The 25,387-nt window shown below is 33.9% G+C and overlaps 1 protein-coding gene across 1 annotated transcript in view; it reads right to left on the reverse strand.

The window, feature by feature from the left end:
- The window catches only part of LOC145665892 (chymotrypsin-like elastase family member 1), a 144,107-nt gene that overhangs the window by 39,131 nt on the left and 79,589 nt on the right, over window positions 1-25,387 (reverse strand). Inside the window, exon 4 of the mRNA XM_081733000.1 lies at window positions 20,752-20,843. Within this exon, the coding sequence (XP_081589126.1) occupies window positions 20,752-20,843 (92 nt within the window). The remainder of the gene's footprint in view (window positions 1-20,751; window positions 20,844-25,387) is intronic.

Genomic DNA, 25,387 nt, shown 5'->3' on the forward strand with positions numbered 1-25,387 from the left:
GCTGTTTGTTAAGTATGAAGGTTTGGAAGATTTAGATAATGGTTATAAAATACATCAGTTTTACTTTAGAAATGAATCCAAAAAATAAAACTTGTAATTTTAAGTGTATAAGTGTTTTTATGATTTCATTATCAATATCCGAACTTGTAATTTTAAGTGTATAATTTTGTAATTATATCCTTAGAGTTATGCAATTTATAAGACATTCAATAGATAGGAAATTTATTTGTCTATTGATTGTCGTTTGAATTTTGAAAATCGGTTAATATTTGACGATGTTATATCCAATTCAAAATTTCGGGAATTTTTTACGGGTTTATTTTTAAGTTTCCGGGAAAATGTTATTCCCTAAAAAGTCTTAAAATTTTATTCTGATTATGGTAGTATTTTTATTTTTTCGATTTGTTGAAATTTTGTAGAGATATTGAAAAAAAGAAAAGTATCCTTTGGGTTATGCAACCATTTATGCATTTTAAAACATTGGTTATATCATTAGTATTCATTTACCGTTTGAATTTTTGAAATCGGTTAATTAGGGACCGAGGAATTAAATAATAACGTTATTTGGGGGTGGGACTTCAAGTGTTGCCAACTCACTTTTAACAATTATCATATTTATTAGTAATGGGGTGAATTCATCCCGATATGTTTTAAAGCGATATCTTGAAAAATTAAAATCCTTGAACGTTCCGAAAAAATATATTGAGTTGGAGACACTGACTTTTTCTTTTTTGAACATTGATGTTTTAGCTATATTTACCAGCTAGGTGGCTATAATCAATAAGTTACTCACCTACTCAGTAGATGGTGTTGCATGCGATATGTTTCAGAATTATAAAAGCGAGAGATTTGCGGACAGATTTTGTATCAAGAATTTTCTTCAAAGTGATGATCTTGAATCGAAAAAAGCGGGACAGACAAGTAGCCGTGACAGCTAGGACAGCCAGCCAGGACGGACAGTTTTGGTGTTGTTATTATTACATACTGAGAAGAAGGAGAATCGGATTGGACGGTCCTGTGCTAGTACTGGAATCGTTCAAAATGAATCAGTGACAATTCACCTGTTCCGGAGTTGTATGTATTCCTTCTCATTGAGTTTTTAAAGCTAAATATTGACGGATTTTCATGATTCAAGTGTCAAATGAAAGCTTATGAACTGGAGATTAAGATGCAATATTTTGCTTAGGATTCCACTGTAATATTTTAGATGTAAGTTTTTATGATTTTAAATGTCATAAGACAGTAGTTTATTTATCTTTACTCCCAATTTGAATAAGGCATCATCCTTACCCTCCATTTCAAAAATGCACTTATATAATCACTGCACTTCTTATTATTAATATGATTAATAAAGATATGATGGTTCTTAAAACTGAAATAGTAGTCTAAATTCTTATAGGTTAATGCATTATTCCACAGCTCATGTATTTTATTAAGATGATATTTTGCTCTTTCATCAAGTTGAACTTTTCCATTCTTATAGTCAATGTAAAATTCTAAAAACATTAGTTTGATATAATTCAGTTCGTTTTGTAAGTCTATAAATTCTTTTTCAGATAATTGTTCAGGATTTACAACATGATAAGCAAACGCACCCATTTTTTCTGTTTCGTCATTTTGTTTGCTCATTTTATTCCGGCATGCTTTACACTCATCTCGTCTTGTATTACCATTTCTAGAGAACTCTTGGTGTTGTTTTAATTCTCTACAAATTACACACTTCTTCATGATTTATTAAATATAAAATATCCAAATACTTAGTTCATTTTTGTTTGATTTTTAAATGTCATAAAAGCATATGCGCAGTGCAATTACTCAATTTACTTTGTGCATTCTTCTTTGTTAAAGTATTATAGTTAGTAGTGGATTTGTAATTTTCGATGTGTATAATTAGATTCTATGCTGGAGGATTTCATATATAAAAAAGCCTGGTTTGAGGAAGTGGCCCCAAACTGGTTTTATGAATACTACTCATATCCTCATATATATTCTAGTGAAATCTATTGCAAAGTATTAAGTTTGTACAAAACTTTTTCCTAATGATACCCATTTAAATGTCACATCACCCGCTTACAGACTATGAAGCGCTTCACTAGCTCAACAAAAACACCCTATATCATTATTAAATAACTAAAACTTATACAAGATTAATCAACGAAATGGGTTATACATCTCATGGAATTGACGGTGGGATATTTGTCTGTTGTTAACAATCCTTGTTTATAAGGGATCATTATAGAAATTTGGTTTTAGTGTGGGTGCGCTGAATGTATTAATATATTTATTTTCAATTTGTAGTAACTAACTGCTTCCCTAAATAAGCATGCGTTAAGAGTTGAATTTCCTCTATAAAGATGATACTAGAATCTTAGGTGGAAAAAAGTCTTTTCTTGTGCTACCTAAAAGTGTCCGTAAACCGATGACTATATACCTAATCGATACATGCATTTCAGGTGGAACAAAAGATTAATCTGCATTATGGAAGTGTATTGAGAGATGTCTTATAATACAGATTTCAATATTACTTTCTAATTGTGTTTCTTTCAGTTTCGATATTTTGAAATTCTACCTTTCACGATTTTAAATTATGAAGTGGAAATAAAATTATTATAGAGTAAAGAAATCGAAATATCATTTTCATATTTTATGTTATAGTAGATAATCCAAAAATATCTAAGTAGGCTCTGAAGAGATTCTGAGGAACTGCACCTGCAAGGCAAAAGGGAATAAGTAAAACATCTCATATTTTTTTTATTTGACAATTTGAAATATATGGTCTGGCTGTATGTACTGTAAAAAATGGCACTCGTACGATAATAAATAAGGGAGATATAAGCATGCTCTCGTTTTGAATAAGTCAGTATCATTCAAAGATCTACACAGTGAAAGGGAATAAGTCGACCTATTCCCTTTCGCCAAATGCATTTATATTTGAAACGATACCAAAATATGTTATTCTTAAAGTAATAAGTTATCAGAGTTTTCAGTTCTTATGGTTACTTTTGTCGGCAAAGTGAACAATGTAACATAATACTGTTTGTCAAGGTGGAAAAAGGGAAGCGGCTAACTGGTGGAAACTTTGATCTAGCGTATTCTTTATACAATCAAAGAGAGCGGTAAAATTGTTGTGCGTTAAATATTTTCAAAGTGGTTGGTGCCACTTTTATTTAATCATTATCGTGAAAAGATTTGTTGGCAACAGTCGCTACTTGTTGTTGCTCATACTTAGATGTTTTAGTTTTCTAATTAAAGGCTTATACGCTCAGTTTATATGATTTGAACTTGATCTGGAGTAATGACAATGGAAGAAAATTTCGTGTGTAGCACTTTAGATGAATTATCTGATTCCAGTATTAGTGATTTAATTTCGGACTCTGGTTCCAGTTATCACCCGGAAGAAAGTGATGGCGCTTCGGATTCTAGTTCTTATCAAAAAAACATTGATGGAAGAAAACGTTTCTACCAACAAAATAAGGATAGTGTTAGACAGACTAAGAAACGTATATCTTTCTCCCAGCCCGTTTTGGACTCCCAAAGCAAACACAGCAAGAATAAAAAGCTTAGTGTCAACTCAGAATACGAGGATACGGAAAAAAATGATACTGTATTTAGTAAACGGAAAAGAGATGAAGATTTACCTAGTAGTAAGCAGTCTAAAGATCGGCAAGTAAAGAAGCGAAGAATGTCGAAAAAGGAAGCAAATGAAAAGAAGAATTTAGGACAGCAGTACATTTCGACAAGTGGAAGTATAGTCCCTGAAAGAAGAGGATACCTCTTTTCCCGTGTCGTTCCGGATGCTACAAAAATTTTCAGAAGAGGAACTCGAGACCATTTTTCAAGACTTTTGGAAGATCGGAGACCACAATTTACAAACTCAATTTATTGGCAATCTAATATCCATATCAGAAAAACAAAGCTCAAGACCTCGAAAAGAAAATCCACGAAATCGTAATGTGACTTGCAAATATTTTTTAACTCATCCTGGTGGCAACAAAGTTCAAGTGTGCAAAGGCTGCTTCAGTAAAACCTTTTCCATTGGGATCAAGTACTTGAATGTTGTTATAAACAAAAAGAAGAAATCAGTATCAGGAATATTATCTCCCGATAGAAGAGGTTCCACTACTCCATCGAATAAAATATCTGAGGAAAGTTTATTGTTTCTTCGTGAACATTTTAACAAACTACCTGCATGTTAGTCGCATTATGGACGACAAAGAAGTAGCAAGAAATACCTACCTAGCTATTTAAACATGCAAATTATATATGAAATGTACAAATCTGAGTGTCCTGAAAGCATAAAACCTGTCAGCTACACATTTTATCGCAATTTTATGCGTAAAGAATTTTCATTTCTTTCCATTAAAAATCCAAGAATTGATACGTGCAAGGTCTGTGACACACTTAACGTGAAACTAAAAGATTGTTCCTCAAGTGAGACTGACGATATTCAAAGGCAGCTATCTGATCATCAACTTAAAGCTGAATATGCTTATGACATGAAGAGGAGTGACAAGGAGAAGTGCAAGAGAAGTGGAGGAGAATCAGTTGTCCTTACATTCGACTTACAGCAATGCTTACCGATGCCTAATTTACATACAAGTGTGTCATTTTACAAAAGACTTTTATGGACATACAATTTAACTGTTCATTCACTTAATGATGACAAAGCAACTTGTTGCAATCTGATTGGACCCTCGTCCTCCTATACCTTCGTGCCACATGTATCATGTATGTTTGAGTATATAATGAATTTGCCTGAGTCAGTAAAACACCTTACTATATATTCTGACATGTGTGGTGGCCAGAATAGAAATATCAATTTTGTGGCAATGTGTACCTTCGCTCTCAAACGAAAGAAAACCTTACAGATAATAGATCATAAATTTTTGGAGCCTGGACATACTCATCTAGAGTGTGATGCTGATCATGCCCGCATTGAGAAATCTAAAAAGAGTTCTAATATTCAAATTCGTGTCCCTTAGGAATACTATATGATGGTTAGAATGGCTCGAGGAAAGAAACCATTCACAGTTGTACAAATGGATACCACAAAATTTCTTTCATTATCAGATCTGCTAAAGTCATCGCTTGTCCACAGACATCACAACGCTTTAGGAGATAAAGTACAATGGCTCGAAATGAGATGGCTGAAATACGAGAGAGAATTTGGTGTAGTCTACTACAAAACAAGTCTTCGAGATGATGATAAATTTCTCACAATGGATCTTCGTCGACGAGGAAACACTGGCGAAAATGCAACGGTTGGTCTAACCTACTCAGGTCCTAATCCAATAAATCCTGGAAAGATGAAAGTTATTCTGTCATTGTTACCCCAATAGATCCAATATATCATGGATTCTACACACCTTTGGTGTCGTCTCCAACTGTAAGATTCACAGACCCTGACATTATTCAGTCAGAAGAAGAAGAAGAAGAAGAGCTGTAAATGATTGAAATGGACTTATTATCTAAAAATGTAAAGATTCAAAATTAGAATAGTTTCTTTTCAAGTAAACCTGCTCTATCATGTTTCAAAGTTATTTAAAATGTTAATTTTGTTCATGTAAAAATCTGTAATTTTATAAAAACATTGTCACAATAGATATAGAACGCTTAACAAATAAAGAAAACTGAAGTTAAAATTTTAAAAAAATAATAAAATGCCATAATTTGTACAAGAGGATATATTCTTACGGTGACTTATACCATCCCGTCTCCCTTAGTAACTAGTGTTGCCACGAGACGAGACATTTCTCGTGTCTCGTCTCGTCTCGTAAACGAGACGAGAAACGAGACGGGACAGAACCCTTTTACACGAAGCACGAGACGAGACAGACTAATTGTCCCGTCTCGAAAACGAGACGAGACACGAGACGAGACCGGACGTCTCCTGAAATATCTCGTCTCGTCTCAGGACTGTTATTGCCAGTGGTCATATAGATTCCAAAAGGAAAATCCCCTTTGTGAGAAAACATGTTGAAAAGCCTTCATAGAAAGGTGTCCTTTGTCTATTGAATGAAACAATCGTGATACATGAGCTTCCAGGAATATCATCCTTAATGTCTTGTCCCCAATTCCCCTTGCTGTAAACTGAGGAATTCTCTTTTTTTTCATTTCTGGCTGGAATGATGACAAACAAAATCAAAGACAGGGAAGATTTTTACAAGGTCAACAAACCGAACTACCACCACCCTATTCAATTTGAAAACTGAGTAAGGTCTACACTCATTACAGGCTGTATTTGAAAGTTCTGGCTAAGATGGCGGAAGAGAACAGAACAGACTACGCTTGTCTTTATTCTCTGGTGGCGGTATTCTTCTTGCTATATGAACCGAAAACGGCAATTGAAGTATGTCATCTTGCAACTAAAATTTTGTCTTCTCTCTCTCTCACACACACACACACACGCACACACATACACATAAAAACACACTTTTACCATTTTACCAATCGCTCACTTATTATACAGCAGTCACGTTGTAAAATTCACCTCTTCGTTTGGAAGGCGGGCGAAGGACAAAGAAAGGTGAGATATTGTCGACGAACCCTTCAAATTGTTTGCTTTCAGCAAATTTATGATACTAACAATAATACTTTAGGTGAAGAGGTTTTACAGGGGGACCTTCGTTTTGTTACGCGAAAATGTTTGATCTGACCAGAGTGTGAAATTGCCCTCTGCTTCCATGTTGAGAGGAGGGGAATACTTCCCTTTCTTAGTGAATAATATTCATTAGGACCTGAATTATCTTCAGAAATGGTTTCTTACAGAGTGTAAAGAACATTTGATACAATATTCATGGAACTCCGTTGAAATCAGAAAATATCATGAGAATGATCAAAATTCGAACATTGAAGACAATAATTAACAGAAAAGAAATAGGACACCCAAACCATATTTTTAAAGCTGCTATAAAATGTATATCCTATATTTTTACTAATTCCTTACTCCCATGAAAGTATCCTGGGGAGGATATTCTCTCCAATTTTTTCAGACTGAAATCCTTTTATCCCATACGAATTTGCCCACTGACATAATACGAAAAAACAAATGCTGTTAAAATCCATACATATGACCCTTCCGGGACTCAACCCGGGACCTTCAAGCCGATGGTCTATCGCCGCAGACTGCTCGGCTTGGTATGAAGATGTACGTTGTATGATTGCGAATAGATCACGACAATATAAGAAAATTTAATCCAAAATGGCCACCCAAAAATCAACTTTTTTTAGACCACTAGCTAATCTGGGTGTACTGTCATGAGTTTGTTATACAAACGGGGCAACCACCACATAGTAGCACACACGCCGCGGTTATGGGAACAGATTTGAACTATGGAAGTGAAGACTGGCCCCAAGCATTCTTTCGTCCGATGTGTCGTTCAGCTCCCATTACTATGGCACTTCAAGTAGAGTTTACTGTGCAGTAACATATAAAATTTAAATCAAATACTTTTCATTACTCAATAAAATTATTTGGTTCCGAGCTTTTTTTAAAAAAAATAATTGCAACAAATCTAAACATGCTAAAATGAAAAGTAGTTTTTGGATTAGTATGGGTTAAAACTGTGAAATCTAAAGGCTGGAATATATGAAATCAAAGTGTACACACATATCTATATCTCCATTTATCTATATATCTTTCCATTTCTCTCTCTCTCTCTCTCTCTCTCTCTCTCTCTCTATATATATATATATATATATATATATATATATATACAGACACTATAAAGCAAGTGGGCTGATAGTATATGATAGTGTCGGGGTTGGTGACACCTTTACATCGAACTTTCCTTGTCGAGTAAACATTATTTGACATTAGTGTCTTCATCTTCTACGTACCTATGAGTAATTTACTGTATATTCGTGTATTGAAACTGGTGAAACAAATTTCAATGTTTCAGAATGAAAAAAAAAGAAAAAAAGCCAAGGTCGAGAAGCCTCAGACAACTAACAGCAGAGATATATTATCTTGTAAACTATTTGTCCTTGCCTTGTGTGCTTATTTGAATTTATTTTTAAGACCTTTAGGCAACTTTGGCCGAATGGATGATGATGGGAAAATTAGTGGAATGAAAAAAATGGTAGAATACTAGAAAACTTCGAGAAAACACACACATTCGAAAAATGAAATGAAATGAAATGAAATCTTTGAGCTTTACGTCCCACAGTTATGCCGGTTAGGTTAAAGGAGACAGTGATGATGAGCAATGAATGAAATGGTGGAATGAAGAAAGTGGGAGGAAACGGGAGAACCCCGAGAAAACCCACGCCCACGATGTTTTTCCACCACAAAGTTCACTTGGCAGGGCTGACATCGAACCCGAGACCCCAAGCACCAGAGATGAACGCTCTACCACTGAGCCACCGCGGTCCCCACATACATTCGATGTTTGTCCATCACAAAGCTCACATGGCACTAACAGAGATCGAACCGACTACCACATATACCAGAGGTGAAGGCTTCACGGTGTAGCTACCGTGACATTTCTTGTCTTGTGTGTTCTGGGTAATAATTGTAACTTAGTTGTATCATGATTAGCATCGTGCAGCCTGCTACATTTTACTTTCGTTCCCATGGTATGCTGTTATATTTTTACGAGACAAGACAAGACAAAACGAGACATACGAGACGAGACGAGACGGGACAGAACCTCTCGAGACGGGACACGAGACGGGACGAGCACATTTTTCGAGACGAGACACGAGACGAGACATGCTTTGCACGAGACGAGACGAGACAGCCTAAAGTCTCGTCTCGTCTCGTCTCCTGGCAACACTATTAGTAACTATTAACTAAAAAAATGGAAAAAGGTAATAAGTCTTATTTTTGGTTATTGTAAAAGGCTGTTACTGTAAGTATAAGAGAAAAACATATCTGCAGCATTGTATAAGACCAAGTATGTTACTGTATAACTTTCACATTTATATCATTAATATAAAAATAAATGTAGGCGACTGAACTTTTAAAAAATCTTTAAACCTCTCTCCTGAAAAGTAGCGATTTTGACTTATTTCCTTTCGCCTTGCAGGTGTAGTATTATTTGTTACTCTCTTACTATTGTTCTGTAATACACGACGACATTGCCGTGTGAAAAAAAATACATACTCCTTTCTTTATTATAAATTTTAACCACTCTTGATTACTAAATTGATACACGTTCTTGTTTCATTAAGATATATTACATGTTTCCTGTTGCATGGGAGAACATGCAATATTTACAACTCTTGCAAATGAAAGAATATTTTTCAATCTACAGCAATAAAAGATGAACATCTCCGTAAAGCGAATAATTGGCAACACTGCCTTACTTCCTAATAATGCATTTCAAAGTTGTGTTCAGATAAGCACATAAATATCATGTCTAACGATACGACGTGTGATACAAAGAAAACGAGAATAAGTGTGTAACTTTAAAAAAGTATGGAGTTGGCAAAAACTGTTTTGGTGACGTTGTCCCACACACCTCCTCTATCTATGCGGCCAGTTTCGACTTATCTGATCACGACAATTGCGTCATTAAGTGAACACATGCAACTGCACACTGGTGGAAAAATGTTTAATATGAAAACAGAACAGCAAATTAACATCAAGCTTCTTGTAAAAATTCAGAAATCAGCTACGAATACATTTCAAATGTTCACCGAGGCTTATGTTGATGAAGCTTTTTCTCGTGCACGTGTGTTTGAATGACATAAGGGGTTTTCATGGGGAAGAGACAGAGTGGTAGATGATAAACGTACTGTGCGCCCAAGGTAAGCGATTACAGAAATAAATTTGCCAAAGTTCGTGATGTAATCCAGGGTAATCTCGGATTAAGTGTTCTTGCAGTGGCAGGGTTGGTTAACTTGTGTAGGGAAGCTGTTCGACGTATTTCAAAACACACATGAAGAAGATTTCTGCGAAAGTTGTTTCAAAAGTTCTGTTCGATGGGCAACAGTGCCGTAAATACATGTGTATGGACATATTAGAAGGCATGAAACGAGTCACATGTGTTGGAGTCAGTTGTGACATATTATAAGACATGTAGTTATAGATGTGACCCAGAATGTAATCGCAGTTGTTGCAGCGGAAGTCTCCGGGATCCCCAAGACCGAAAAAAGCAGGAATGTTAAAATTAAAATTCAAGACAATGCTAATTGTCTTCTCCGATATGAATGGAATTGTAATGTTTAAGTGGGTCAGACTGTTTATCAACAACACTACATACTACTACATTGAAGTACAAAACACCACAGTATAGTGTCGAGAAAAATCTGTTCGATGGAAACAAAGTTCAAGGTTGTGTAGTGATGGATGGCTGTTGCACCAGAACAATGCACCTGCTCATACGGCCCGATCTGAGAAGCAGTTTCTGACCAGCAGAAACATTACTGTGATGAGGTATTCTCCTTGTTCACCTGATTTGGTTCCATGTGTTTTTCTTTTATTTCCTAAAGTTAAATCATTTTTAAAGGGATAATTTATCTCATGAAGACTCATTTTATCTCAGTTGAAGAGATTCAGGCCAAAACGGACAATCTTCTAAAGGGTCTTCGAGAAACCTCGTTCCAGAACTGTTACCATAAATGTCAGCACCGAATGCAGAAGTGTGTGAATGCTAAAGCGGACTTTGTTGAGGGCGAAGTTGTCACGAAGAACTCATTCTTTAAGTACAATGATTTATTGGACCGGTCTGTTTTTATTTTTGTGTTACACCTCGTACTTCTTCAAACATGCATAGTTTTATTACCATTAATAATAAGGTGTTAGTTGTGAACATGTTGTAGTTAGAAGAGAACATGTGATGGTTAGAAGATTTTTTCTCTAACACCGATAAATGCAAAACAGTTGGCGTTCAGGACTCCATGCTTGAGGCTCATATTATTATGCGCAATATATATCACCACTTTTGTATTTAGGAGTTATTAAGAATTTAAGTGATATTTTTTCTAACAAAATGGAGATCTGTTCCCCTACCGTTAATTATTACAATTTACTACAAAAACCAAAAAAGGTAAACACACAACAGTATTAAGTATACTGAAACCTGTACTTTCACTCAGGAACGCTCATACTCTCTAATATACCTGGAAAGTATATTTATCCTTCCTTTGTTCTTCATTCTGTAAGAAATACGTTTACCGACATTTCAGAAACACGTCTACCGATATTTTTTTCACAGAATAACTTTTGTAATAAATTACTCATATTCTAAACACACAATTTTTTGCAAAAGCAAATCGTCTGCCGTATCGTCAAATGGGTTATTATTAAAACTAAACATAGCGTTTAGTACAGAAATCTGTTAAGTTATATCACATAACGAGTTTCTGCAGTAAATATAATGTTCGTCTATCTTGGCAACATTGTACTGCTAGCGAAATTTGTTACGTTTTCGTTTCAGTGTACTTTTTTGTTGACATTTTTCTAGTCATCATTCAGGAATAATGTTTAGCGGATAAACTAGTGCTGTTATAATATCCGTTGCACAGACTTTTTCCCCGCTCATAGGTTGTAATATATAGTAATAGGTTTGACAATGAACCTCCGGCAAAAAGAAAATGTGATGTCAGCATTGAAAACAAATACCAACGAAATACGAAATGTTATACGAAAAGCAAGAGTGAATGGGGGAGAATACAATAACTATAAAGGTAATAGCGATAACGCATTTGGCCAAAATAAGAACCAAATTGTTGTGCGGTTTTTACTATACCTTTGTGATAGGGGAGTGTTTGAAACTGTCACTCACTATTTCCAGTATGAAGACATTAATTTTTACCTTGTAATCGGGATTTTGGATAAATAAAATATGTTTTATGAAAAGTACACACAGTTCAGCCAGACCAGTACGCAGAGCTAATTCTTAAAGACAGTACAACTGGACGTTTCTCCGTCCAGAAAATAATTAGTGAGAATATCTACAACTTTAAGAATTGGTGGCCTTACTTTTATAAACAAAACGTAAACTCGGGTGAAACGCTAAGAAGAGCTGTGTCAAGGACAAAAAAAGTCTCATTCAAAGTATCATCGTACAAACAGTTTGAATTCAATACGCCAACAAAGGAAAGGTGAGTGCTAAGTAGTTCATTGGTGGTTTCATGTCATCAACTTTCACCTTAAAACCGATCAAGGATGTTCCTGACCTGCCAACAGTAAGAGCTGTGCCTATCAATAAGATAGAAATTAAAGACCTGGTTAAGCAGAGGGACTGCACTACAGGCTACCAAGATTTCTATAATCACATCCTTCAGTGACCAACTGCAGAAGCCATGTGTAACGTAGAAAGGGAACATAAAGATGAGAAGTTCCAGAGAGACGGACATACTAGTTTAGAAGGGAATGCTGTTGTATTTTGTAGGACACTGATAACGTGATTGCCATAGTTACTACGAGTATTCCTATTCTAATCATGCTCCAACTTTTCATTTGATACTCACATAGGTATAGTTAATAACTATGTATTTTTATTTTTAAAACAGAACAGACACAAAAATTCTATTTCGCTTCCAAACTTTACGTTTTCTTCCGATACAGCTAGGTTTATTGCAGAAACTCGTTAACTGTATTTTTATATGAATTTCGGAATATTAACTCCGGAATAACTATTATAATCTAGTTACATGCGCCATCCGATTCCTCACCAAGCTAACTAATATTCCAAATGTTGTGGATCACTCAAAGTTGCTATTATCAAAGATAGACTGATTTTCTCGTTTTCCCTAAAGTTTTAAAAAGTGCATTTTGTGGTTTTCTGAATAAACGATTCATTTCTCGTAACGTTTTATATAATAATTGTTTAGGAAACATAACCGAATGCATAAAATGGAACAGAGTATAACAGAACTCATCCTGTTGTTAGATCGTGAGAATTTGGAAAGACAAATTTGGTCAAATGTAAGTAGATGCAAAACAAGTTCTGTTAAAGTGCGTGAAGAGCAATATGTTTTATAAATAGTGTGTTAAAACCATAGTAGTTATATATTATGCTATTCATCTTACGCTTTAAATACCATAGTAAATATATGTGATAAATTTTCACGAAATGAAAGGTTTTAACGCCTTTAAAATTCACACATTTGTGGCAAAAGTACGTATCAGAAAGCACTCCTGAGGCAAATTAAACACATTAGCTGTGCTACAGGACTTACTGGTAAACATTAAATATTGTTTTAAACAAAAAAGCATTATTTTATATGGAAACGTTAAAATAAATATGAGTTTAAGTGAGATTGGTCATGTTACATCAAGCCTACAAGAAATTGTGTAATATTATATTGAATTCCCAAAAAAAAAATAAAGTTTTCTATTCTTGATGTACAGTACAATCGCGTACTTAACCATAATGAATTGAATTGCAAATAATTTCTCTTTATTTCAGCGGGCGAAGTTCAGCCGGAGGCTGCTCTGCCGCCTAACCCTTGTCATCGTTACAAAGAAAAGAAAAAATAAAGATACAAGATACAAATAACAACATAACATGATACATTCAATAATTTAAATGTAAAAGTAAAAAAAAAAAACTATACTCATACTGCTAATCCAATTTCATACTGTAGTAAACCTTTCCTGTGTGCCAATGCTTTGTCTCTGATCTCTAAATAAGTGATGATTTAAAGTGGAATGATGATTTAAATTAATTATACGGTTTCTCAGTGATTGATTTTGGTAGAGAGTTCCAGATTCTTACTGCCGAAGTTCAAAATGCCTTCTCTGTTATTTTTAAAGAATGCCACGGCATATTCAGTTTATTGCTTCCTCGCGTATTGTAACGGTGAATTTCTGACCTACATGTTAATTTATGATGCAAGTAAGGTGGTGTTTTATATGAATATATTTTGTATAGCAAACAACAGTATCGGAGATATCGTCTGCGGGACATGGTTAGGATATTGTTTTCATTAAGTACCGGCACAATATGTTGAGACTTTCTGTAATTGAGTGAGAAGCGTATAGAGTAATTCTGTATTTTCTGAATTGCCCTAGTATTTTGAGCGGAGAGAGAAGTACCATATATTGAATCGCAGTAGTCGAACAGAGGAAAAATGAGAGTGTTAACAAGATATAGTCTTGTCTCTTGCGACAAATAGCTTTTTAATTTATAAAGCTGTCGTAAGATGCGCTTAGCTTTAATACACTGTTCAGAAATGTGTTTATTCCAGCTATGTCCTTGGTCTATTATTAAGCCTAGATCTTTTACAAAGGGAGAAAATGGAATATTGGAATTCACTACAGTTACTTTTAGGTCATCAAGGTTGACTTTGCTCAACTGATGTGATGTTTCCAATACAGTGAAAACACATTTTAATGGATTAAGTAAAAGACCATTCTTAAGGCACCAGTTGCTAACAGCTAAAAGATCCGCATTAAGAAACTCTATTGTATCCATAATGTTTTCAGGCGTAGTACTGATAAAGATCTGTGTATCATCCGCATAGAAGTGCACTGATGAATGTTTTATGACCGTAGAAAGATCTGCTGAAAAGAGTGAAAGTAATAGGGGACCTAATATTGATCCTTGCGGAACTCCTTCCTTTGTCAGGGATGGAGTAGATCTTCCCTGATGCAGCAGACCTGAGTCTTTTCTCCTCTTAGTATTACTTGTTGCTGTCTACAAGAGAGATAGCTATGCAACCATTCAATAACTGATACCGAGAAATTGTAATATTTCATTTTGGCCAGAACGAGTTCATGATTTACCAGATCGAAAGCTTTCGAAAGATCCAACAAGACCAAAACTGTTACCATTGAATTTTCTATTGAATTCAAAATTGAATCTGTAATTTCTAAAATGGCTGTGGTTGTGCTATGTTCTTTACCAAAGCCGGATTAAGTAACAGGCAATATTTCATTTTTATTGACATAAGTTGTTAATTGCTGAAATGCTACCTTTTCTAGTACTTTGGAGATAATTCGAAGTACTAAGTTGGATGGGACGAAGTTCATCAAGCGACTGTACACATGTATTCTTGGGCAGTGGAACCACCTTCGCTCACTTTCACAATTCTGGAAAACAACCTTGAGTTAATGAGTAATTTACTATGTGAGCCAGTGGAGTTAAAATAAACGGCACAGACAGTCGAAGCATTTTTCCTGTTATTCCATCATACGCAAATGTGTTGGACTTAATACTGTGTATTGCAGTTTTAACTTCTGTTTCGTTCACAGTGTGAAACCTAAACGTTTCAATATTGCTATTTAGTTTACGCGATGAAGACCAATGCGTTTGTTGATCAAGTACTTCAGTGTTTGTCTCAGACATTTTATAGACACTTGTGAAATGTGAATTTATAGCTCCAATGTCATTTACATCGTCCGGAAGAATCAAGCATGGATAGTTTTTACCTACACCAAGATCACGCAAAGTTTTCCATAAGTTACGTGCATCATTGGTAGAATTCATACGATCAAAAAAATACGCAGTCTTTTCTTGTCGAACAACAGTAGTTGTGAAGCTACGCAAGCGTCTGTAATCGTCCCAATGCAACTGATTCTTCGTTCTTTTATATTTTCTGTAAGCGCAGTCACGCCACTTCATTAAGAGTTTTGTGTTACTTGAGATAAAGGGAAGAGTGTTGTTAGATAGCCTTTTTTTTTGAGCGGTGAATGGTTATCAAAAAATATAGACTATAGACTTTTGCAAAAATTCAACTTTATTATCTACTGTTTCTATTTGAATAACCTTATCCCAGTTGTAATTTTGTGCATCATGATAAAACGATTCGGTGTTAAATGAAGCGTAAGTACGACAATGAATTACTCTACTGGGAGTTTTGGATATTGTATGAAGCTTGAGAGTGACGTGAATTACGCTGTGGTCAGATGTTCCAATAGGTGGACTAACTCCAACGAGTGTACGTGTTCCCTGTTTTCAGTAATAATTAAATCTAGCAAGGACTCGGCAGTTTCAGTGACTCTCGTGGGTTCATTTATTAACTGTGTGAAACCCAATATGTCAATAATGGATTTCAAGTAAATAGTTTCTTCTTTATCTGGAGAGAGTTGATCGCAATTGAAGTCGCCAACAACGAATATTTGGTCGACGTGTGGATATACATTGAATACGGCATCTTTGATCGCTGACAATTCCCTATACGGTATGCTGGGAGATCTATATACATCAGTAATACCAATTGAAGAGTGGTTTACATTAACAACAATGTTTGAAATTTCTATATCTTGATAAACGTCGTTAGATTGAAAGTCAACAACTTTCACTTTAATATTTTTAAGTAGTAAATCAGCATTCCTCCACCTCTTCCTTTGTCACTGCGAATGACTGAATATCCTCGAGTCTCAATTTGCCTTGTACTTATAGAATTGTCCAACCATGTTTCCGATATAATCAAAATAGAACATTTCGTGGAGGCAGCGAGTAGCCGTACTTCGTCAATTTTAGGAAAAAGAGAACGGACTTTTGCATGCATAATCTTAACATCTGACGAAGCAGCAGATTGAGTAAGGATCTGAAACCCCGTATTGTTTATGTTTGACTACCCATATTCAAATACAAAGGTTATAACTAAAATGTATTTAAAAAACACCATTAAAATAGTAATTGAGCCCTGACGAAACTGAAAGCTTACACTAACACACATGATATGATGACTGCCTTTTCTACCAATAAATATAAAATAAAATACCATACAACATAGATGACTGAACTTACAGTAAAGAAGAAATAACAGTATGGGAAAAAATCGCCTTATAAATGCAGTTCTAACTTAGGCGTTTTTGCATTTATCAATTAACGCACACTTAATAAAACAGTGCTTAAAATTGAGCATTTTCTGGCTTGTTAACTTCATCGTGTCCAGTTGAGATTTGTAACGTGATGAGTAACTTGCAACATTGGTACAAGTTCAACTTTTATATCCACTAATATATTACAAATTTGTCAACTCACGGCACCCAGATAACAAAAGAGCAAAATTGATTTCGACTTACCATAGTTGTCCTTTAAAGTATAAAATATATTTCTAACGTAGGACAGAACAGATAACTGTAACATAAATACACTTTTGCACTATCTGCATGTTACGAACTTTTGCACTACACACAAGGTCATCATTCTCACACTGTAGAGTGCCAACTTTACAGCTTCTGTAATTGAGAAGCGTTCGTAACGTAGTTCTTTTTGCCATTGATGACGACAACAACTTTTCGTCCCTTGTGTACACATTCTTGGGGCCAAACTTCTTAATGCCTTTTGCAGTAGCTGGAATCGTGAATCACATAAATCTTCTCTTATCACAATTCCAGAGTTCTTTAGCTTACGTTTCTGATTAAACACTTCAGCCCGCGAGCGATAACTAACAAATTTAAACAATAATTGGCCGTGTACTACCAGGCTTCTTCTGTCCTACACTATGATAACGGCAAATGTCCCTTGTACTTAAATTAACACCCAGTCTCTTTTCAAAGATTTACAGTGCGAGGTTGTCTGTGTTTTCATTTATTTTCTCAGGTACACCGAAGATCCTTAAGCGGTTTCTACGCTGATATTGTTCTAACTCATCTATATTTTCCTGCACATCACTTATTTTCTTGTCTCTTTGTACCAACTCTTTCCGTAACTCACTATTGAAATTCAGCGTTTCTTCCAATCGTTCTATCACAACACGCGTTACAGATTATTGAATCGACAATTAGCTTCATGACTTCAGGTGTCTGCACAGTACGTTTCAGTTCATCACATATATCGTTCATAATTTTTGACCTACTTGAAGCTGCATCCGGTGACTTCAGTCCATTGTTTCTGCTGTTATAACGAGTGTTGTTAGCCATTTTGCACAATAATTCTATTAAACTGATTATAATTACTAAGCTTATGTGTTCTATGTGTTTCTTCTTCATTAAAACACTGACTAATTTTATTCACGCTATTATATTAGATGCGAATATAAAAATTTTAATATAGGATTTTACTGGAGACGATGATATCAAATTTTCACTACGCCGCCATCTTACATTCCATCTTACATTCATACAAATCTTATCGATAAATGATAAACAGTGTACCGAATCGATACTCCCCTTCGATTGAATAGTGAATCAAAGTTTAGAGAACACATAGATCAACAAGTTGATTCTTTTCGATCACAAGATACAACATCTTGTAATCTAAAGTTTTCTTGTAGGTTTTATATCTGGAGAAGTGATATAGTGTAACCAAACCCAAACTTGGACTAACTCAGCATGATATCTTCATTCTGTAGAAAATAGGAAAACTCAATTTACGAAACGATCAAAATTTTTGAGGCCCCTGATTTTAAAAAATCCTTGCCGATATCTCAATCATATGATGCATATTTAGGATAATTTCTTACATCCTGTCCAGGGTTGCAATCTTCTAATCTATGATTTATGCATTCCTAAACTTATTATTATTATTTTTAATTTTAGGGGTATAGCGACAAAATTTTGTATACTAATCTTTCACTTCCCATTCTGTCGAAAAGGGTTTATAATGACACTGTGCTTGATTTTGTGCGTACGAACATTTTGGTAGACAATAATGAAAGAATTTCGTTGTTAAAAAGGAACAAATGTCGAGTCACTTGCTGTAGCGAAGCTACGTGCTTCTTTCATTTTCAAAAAAAAAAAAAAAAAAAAAGATGAAAAAAAAATGGATATGGTTAGTTTTGATTCTAGACTCCTCATTTAATCAGTTAATACATTTGTTATTGAGAAAATAATAATTACTATATTGTATACATAAGAATAGTATATAAGAATAATAAATGATAAGTTAATTATTTGTATTCCAAATCGTGAACAAACTTCTAAACTAAAGCATTGTAAAGGTGTCTGTTATTTCGTAAGGTCATTTTCAAATTATTATATTAATTCATAATTCCTCATTGAGTTGAGCATCTTTAATTAAAAGATGTAGTTATGAATGTTCTTCTAACAATAACAAAACTAAAAACGAACTAAACTAAAATCCTCACATAAGTGAAAGAATTTGATAGAAAAGTATTTTGTTGAACAATAAAGCATCGTGATAGAAAAACCAAATTTGAAAATTGGACACGCTCAAATTTAAAAAAATCCAAATTAAAAATTAAAAAAAATAAATTCAATGTTATAAGCGTTTAGAAGTTATTCACGATTGTATTTACTTATAGTTATCAAGTACAAAAAAATAAATAGTTTTTATAATTCATTAAAGTCCCTGCCTGTTGTAATATCCATACCTAATACTCATACTTATCTCAATCGTAATAGAAGTATTATTAAGATCATAATGAAAGTACTATAAACATAATTTCTTTGTAAAAGTTAAAGTCGTTGAAAATATTTGTAACAGAAAATTCATTATTTGATTATCTTTAAAAAGTAATATCTTAATCAAGTTCAGCTGCTATAAGGAATGCTAAATTTTGAAAAACTGAGATTTTTCCAACCTTATTTAATGTGGCTAAAGGGAGAAGAAGCAACCTTACTTGTTATTAAGGATGCATCTCCCAAGATACAAGAAATGACTTAATACGGTATATATATATATATATATATATATATATATATATATATATATATATATATATATGTGTGTGTGTGTGTGTGTGTGTGTTTACAATATCATATATATAAGGTATAGGAAACACCTACCGGTATTCATATTACAATAAATGCTTTTGATTACATCTATTATATAGATACAAGAAAGGAATAGCTCTCTTGCCTATTGAGAAAGAAAAAGATACTTACATATGCAAAATGTAGACACATAGGTGAAGGGTTCTATAGGCTTATTAACACACTAATTAAAGACCTTGCATCTCATAATTTAAAGAGGAAATACTTCTACTGTGTTTACAAAAATGTGGTTTCTTTATCTTTGGACTGTGGTCGCTTAAACTCGTCATTTTCTGAGAGGTTAAACTATTGGTCATCAGTGAGAGTAATAACTATCATAAAACTGGATTTCGATTAATTTATTATTAGTAGTAAAATAAAGCTGGACAGCAAGTTAAATAATGTGGTTTTAAACATAGTACATAAGCTCTCTTTGTGCTGTCAGCAAGTAGGTAAAAATAGAGTGGTGGTTTCCAGTTGGCGAAGAAAGTGTATCATTAGGGACGTTCTGGAGGGTATGGTGGCAGGAAAAAGAGGAAAGGACGAAGGATACTACAATTAAAGGATGATATCAAAACAGAAAAATCGTACGTGAAACCGAAGAGGTTAACAACAATAGATCGTGGAGAATGAAAGGTTCTCAGTTGCAGCAAATGACCTACCAATAATGGCAAAATAACTATTATTATTATAATGAAAGTGCAACAATCAATTAAGAATGTTTTGTTTCCAAAGGGCATGTACTATATTACATCATTTATATATATATATATATATATATATATATATATATATATATATATATATATATATATATATATATATGCATACATACGTAACATATATGTGTGTATATAGTAATCATTAATAAGACAAAGTTTGTTTCTAAACTGAAACACATGTGTTACGTACATTGAAATGGATTGTAGTGGTCAGGTTATTTATAATCTGCTAAGAAATGTTGTTTTACTAAATCTTGTAATTTAAATCTGATTATACATTCGTAACGGGAGGATAGTACAATGAATTGTATTACCCTCCGAACCAAGTACTAAAGCAACTACGTAAGAAGTTATGCATAAGTATACCAAATATTAACTAGATTGAAATTTCGTATTAAACTTGTTATCTATTATGGCAGTAACATATTATGTTTAATATTCATTTAACATTATGTCTTTACTACTTACTGCATATATTGGGGGTGTATTTTAAAATCTACAATCTTGAGGGTTTGTTCTGTTCCCTCATTTACTTGTCTGTCGTGTTCCCCTGCAACCACCTGTAAAACAGAGTTCCTATAATTTTAAATGCTTTTTGTAAATGTAAGTTATCTATAAATGTAATCATGACGTTAACTTAGTGTGAAATACATATTTACTAACTTTTTACTCTGTCCTTGTGAAAGATTCTTAATTATATTTTATTTATGACAAAGCAGGTAGAAATGAAAAATATATAAGTTAATTAACTACCATTGTTGAAAAACTGTCATTATGAAATATACTTCTGTTTTACTGCTACTGAGACGTATTGACGCCAATCATTTTACTACGACGTAAGTAGTTAAGTGGTGGTACTAGTAATGTATCCATACAGTATCCTGTCAAAGTGGAAATGTTATCTATATTTTGAGTGGAGTATCACACTCTCAAAATTTTGTTCAAATTATTTTAACAATTTTCTTAAACTATATATCCGATAGACTCTATGAGAAGAGTAAAGCATTCTTAAAGATTTGGAAGTTCTAGCTCAGTCCCTTAGTTGGGCAAACTTACCATTTTTTAGTTTATATTCGTCATTAGTTGTCTAATACTGGTCTTTATTCTTCTTAGGAAAATATATCTTAATCCGTTTTATTTCTCAGACCAGTTGTGTAATTTTCCTCTTATTTTATCCACTTGCTATAAATAATGTGGTGCGTAACCTTATACCCTTTGTTGTTGATGACGAATAGTTGTGATATTCTATCTGAACAAGTATATCATAATATGAATTTGCTTTTGGGGAGATCAATCGGAGCAGATGCGTGCCACAGTGGGCCATTTCAATTCCTTGGATGAGTGCGAGGAAATGTACTCCTTCATTCATATATTTTAAGATGTACGAAAATGTTAGTTGAATATTAAATTATATGCACACTGCTGTCATATTATCATTAATAATCAATATTACCTCTGACTGCATCTTTGTTTCATTTTATAGCTATGGTGGGCAAACAGTGAACTGTCAATTGTCTCTCATCTATGATATTGTTTATATCAATGCGTGTCTGGTATTTTATGAGCAAATTACTCCTTTGATTAAAAGTTGATTCACCTGTGATATAACTTGGCTAACACTATTACCATCTCAACCTCTAACATGTGTTCTCATTATCCTATGAATTTGTATCTTAATATTGTTTCCGTAAGTCCTTAGATCTTCTGTGTGTATGCTGGCGTTTTGTCTCTTGTTTCCACGAACGAGAACGTCGTCACATTATTAATATGGTATATTATATTTGCTTAAATCCTAGATGAAATGTGAAACAAGGTTTGGACTTCTTTCGTATTTTGACGAAGATGAGTTCATGACGTCGTAATTATGTACATTGTTTGGTAATAAAAATGATGTATTGTAGAGGATATCAGGCTTAGAGCTTATTTTGACTTTTCCCTGTATATTGAATTTTGAATTATTTTTCTTCAAAAAAGAAATTGTAATTATTAAATAAAGAAGAGATTTCACTATGTTGTCACCTCATCCCAATATAAATTCATGCTTACCATTCTCTTCCTAGTTTCCGTAACTTCATCAAAACAAACTCAGCCACGCCGTATCAGCAATTAACAAACTTTCCTATTGACCAAGATAATTGTGATAACCTAGTCACCCACGTGCGGAGCACCAGGAAGAAGAGAAAGTAGGAAAGTAGAACAAAACCAGGGTACACGGGACCCTCGAGGTGAGAAGTGTAAGAGAAGCCGACAGAAACTGAGTAGTCATAGCAGCAATTGAGAGATGGTCGGCACGCCTGGGCTCTGACCATTCCACTACATGACAGAGGTGTCATTCCGAAGAGGCCATGATATCTGGGAGCTGTTGCCCTGAGGTCAACAGGTTGTTCACTCTGGAACGTGAGGTCCTGGATCGACACCAGATGGAAACACTCAACAGATTGGAGGATAAGGCTTCACCCGATATTTGAAGAGGCTTATCATATCGAAATGGCTGACGTACAGTAAGACCCTTTGCTTTCCTAACCTTTGCGTCTCTCTGATCTCTTCTATTAGAAAACATGCATTAGTAGTATACATTGGTTACTTCTAGCGCACTTTCCCCCTCCCAGTACTTTTAGTAAATATTATTTAACAGAGAAGAATAGCACAAAGTGAGGTTGGGGAGGCGCGTAGGCTTTATAGCATTTAAAATCAAACAAAAATCAAAGAACTATTTTGGATATTTTATATTTATTAAATCATGAAAAGTGTGTAATTTGTGGAGAATTTAAACAATATCAAGAATTTGCTCGAAATGTAAATACAAGACGAGATGAGTGTAAAGCATACCGGAATAAAATGAACAAACAAAATGATGAAACTGAAAAAAATGGGTGCGTTTGCTTATAATGTTGTAAATCTTCAAGAATTATCTGAAAAAGAATCTATAGACTTACAAAACGAACTAAATTATATCAAACTAATGTTTCTAGAATTTTACATCGACTATAAGAATGGAAAAGTTCAACTTGATGAAAGAGCAAAATATCATCTTAATAAAATAAATGAGTTGTGGAATAATGCTTTACCCTATAATAATTTAGACTACTATTTCAGTTTTAAGAACCATCATTTCTTTATCAATCATATTAATAATAACAAGTGGAGTGATTATATAAATGCATTTTTGAAATGGAGGGTAAGGATGATACCTTATTCAAATTGGGAGTAAAGATAAATAAACTACAGTTTTATGAAATTACTCATAAAGCGCTTACATGTAAAACTTATAACTTATAGCGTTGTCTTTGATTGAAAAACTAGTTTTTGTTTGGTGTAAATCGGTTCACAAAAAACTGAATTATAAAAGTTTAAAATTTACTATGTTGCATACAGACGTTGCATATATATATATATTTTCGCTCAATTGCACACACGCACACATTCACAATATCACCTGTCGCGCACACATATACATATATAGCAAAGAAGAAGGAGGAAGTAAAAACGTGACTTGTAATCCGATTCTTTTTCTTTTTTCCCTTCTCAGCTCTGAACGACAGAGAGGTTTGTGCAATAGAAACAGAGAGAATTATAACGGCGAAGTAACGGCGGTGTATTCTTCGCCTCCCATATACGGTACTTAACATTGGATTTAACGGCTAGGCATAGTTCGGGCGCAATATTCATCTCCCAACTTTCCTCTCGTAACGGCCAGCTTTCAAGCGAATGCATCTTTGCCGTTACCATCCTTGTTGTTAGAGTTAGCATCTAGTTCCAAAGCACACCGTATACAGCGCTCACATGTCTCTCTCTTTCTACCCTTTCCAACAGCATTCAGTGATACCAGAATATTAGAATTGAATCCTAAGTTATAAGACAATTTCATAAAAACAGGGTCGAAACTAATTATTTTAACATGTTTTTTCCAGAATTGTTAAAATTGCGAATTAAGCTTTGAAACTATTACCAACGAATTACCACCAAATAAGGTAAACATGATAATATTTTCAACACGATAAACAAACCTGTCATCAGTGGCGTAATGAAGGGATGCTATATTTAGAATCGCTATAGCTCCGTTGTTTATTAACCGATTCTCAAAATTCAAACGGACGTCGAAATAGAATTAAAGGTGTTATTTTCGTCTTGTATGACTGGTTGTCTACTTTTAAGGATACGATTTTAACTTTTAGTAACTTTGCTAATTTTTGTCACTTTTGAAAAATAAAAATACTAGCATAATCTAAACAAAATTCTAAGACTTCCTTAAAGAATAACATTTCCCCGAAAAATAAACCTCCAAAAAATCCCGAAATTTTTAAATCGTTTTATCTCCGTTGATTATTAACCGATTTTCAAATTTTAAAGACAACCAATAGATAAATAAACTCTATGCGGGTAGTATAACTATACGGATACTATCACAAAACTCAAATAAATCTCTTATTTATGTATACAACTTTAAAGATCGAATAACTTAGCGCTGTGTATGTCTAAGGATCACAGTTTTTATAGTATTGAAACCATAAAAACACTTATACACTTAGAACATATTTAAAATTACAAATTTGTATACTGATAATGGAATTTTCTCTTAACCTCGTTTTCTATCGGAAACAATGATTTCTTAAACTCTGTCCACTGATCATAATTCAAGCTGAATAGACAACCGTTAATATCAAAATCTACTTGGACTTCGGTTTGCACATTTTTCACAATTACATTGAAATTATTAGTAAGTATTAATGTCTTTTTGGGATCCATACTAACCAGTCCATTTTTTACTTTAGAAATTTTTTAGTCATTTTTGTTACTTTTTGGATTCTTTTCTAAAGTAATTCTGATGTATTTTATAACCATTATCTAAATGTTTCAAACCTTAGTACTTAACAAACAGCTTATATTTTTTCATGTCTTTCAACACTTGCTCAGTATCATCATTATATCTTTGCGGTAATAACGTCCTATATATCTCATCTAAATGTACTAAAATTCTTTGACCATAATGTTGTGTTTGAATCAATTTCCATAATGTTATCTCGTACGGTTTACCTTTTTCTAACTCATCTATGCGAAGGAATCTCAATGGTTTCACGTCATTTTTCTTATTCAATTAATTAGC

Source organism: Thermobia domestica, chromosome 1 (assembly GCF_964235325.1).
Source record: "Thermobia domestica chromosome 1, izTheDome1.hap1.1, whole genome shotgun sequence".
Taxonomy (NCBI): domain Eukaryota; kingdom Metazoa; phylum Arthropoda; class Insecta; order Zygentoma; family Lepismatidae; genus Thermobia; species Thermobia domestica.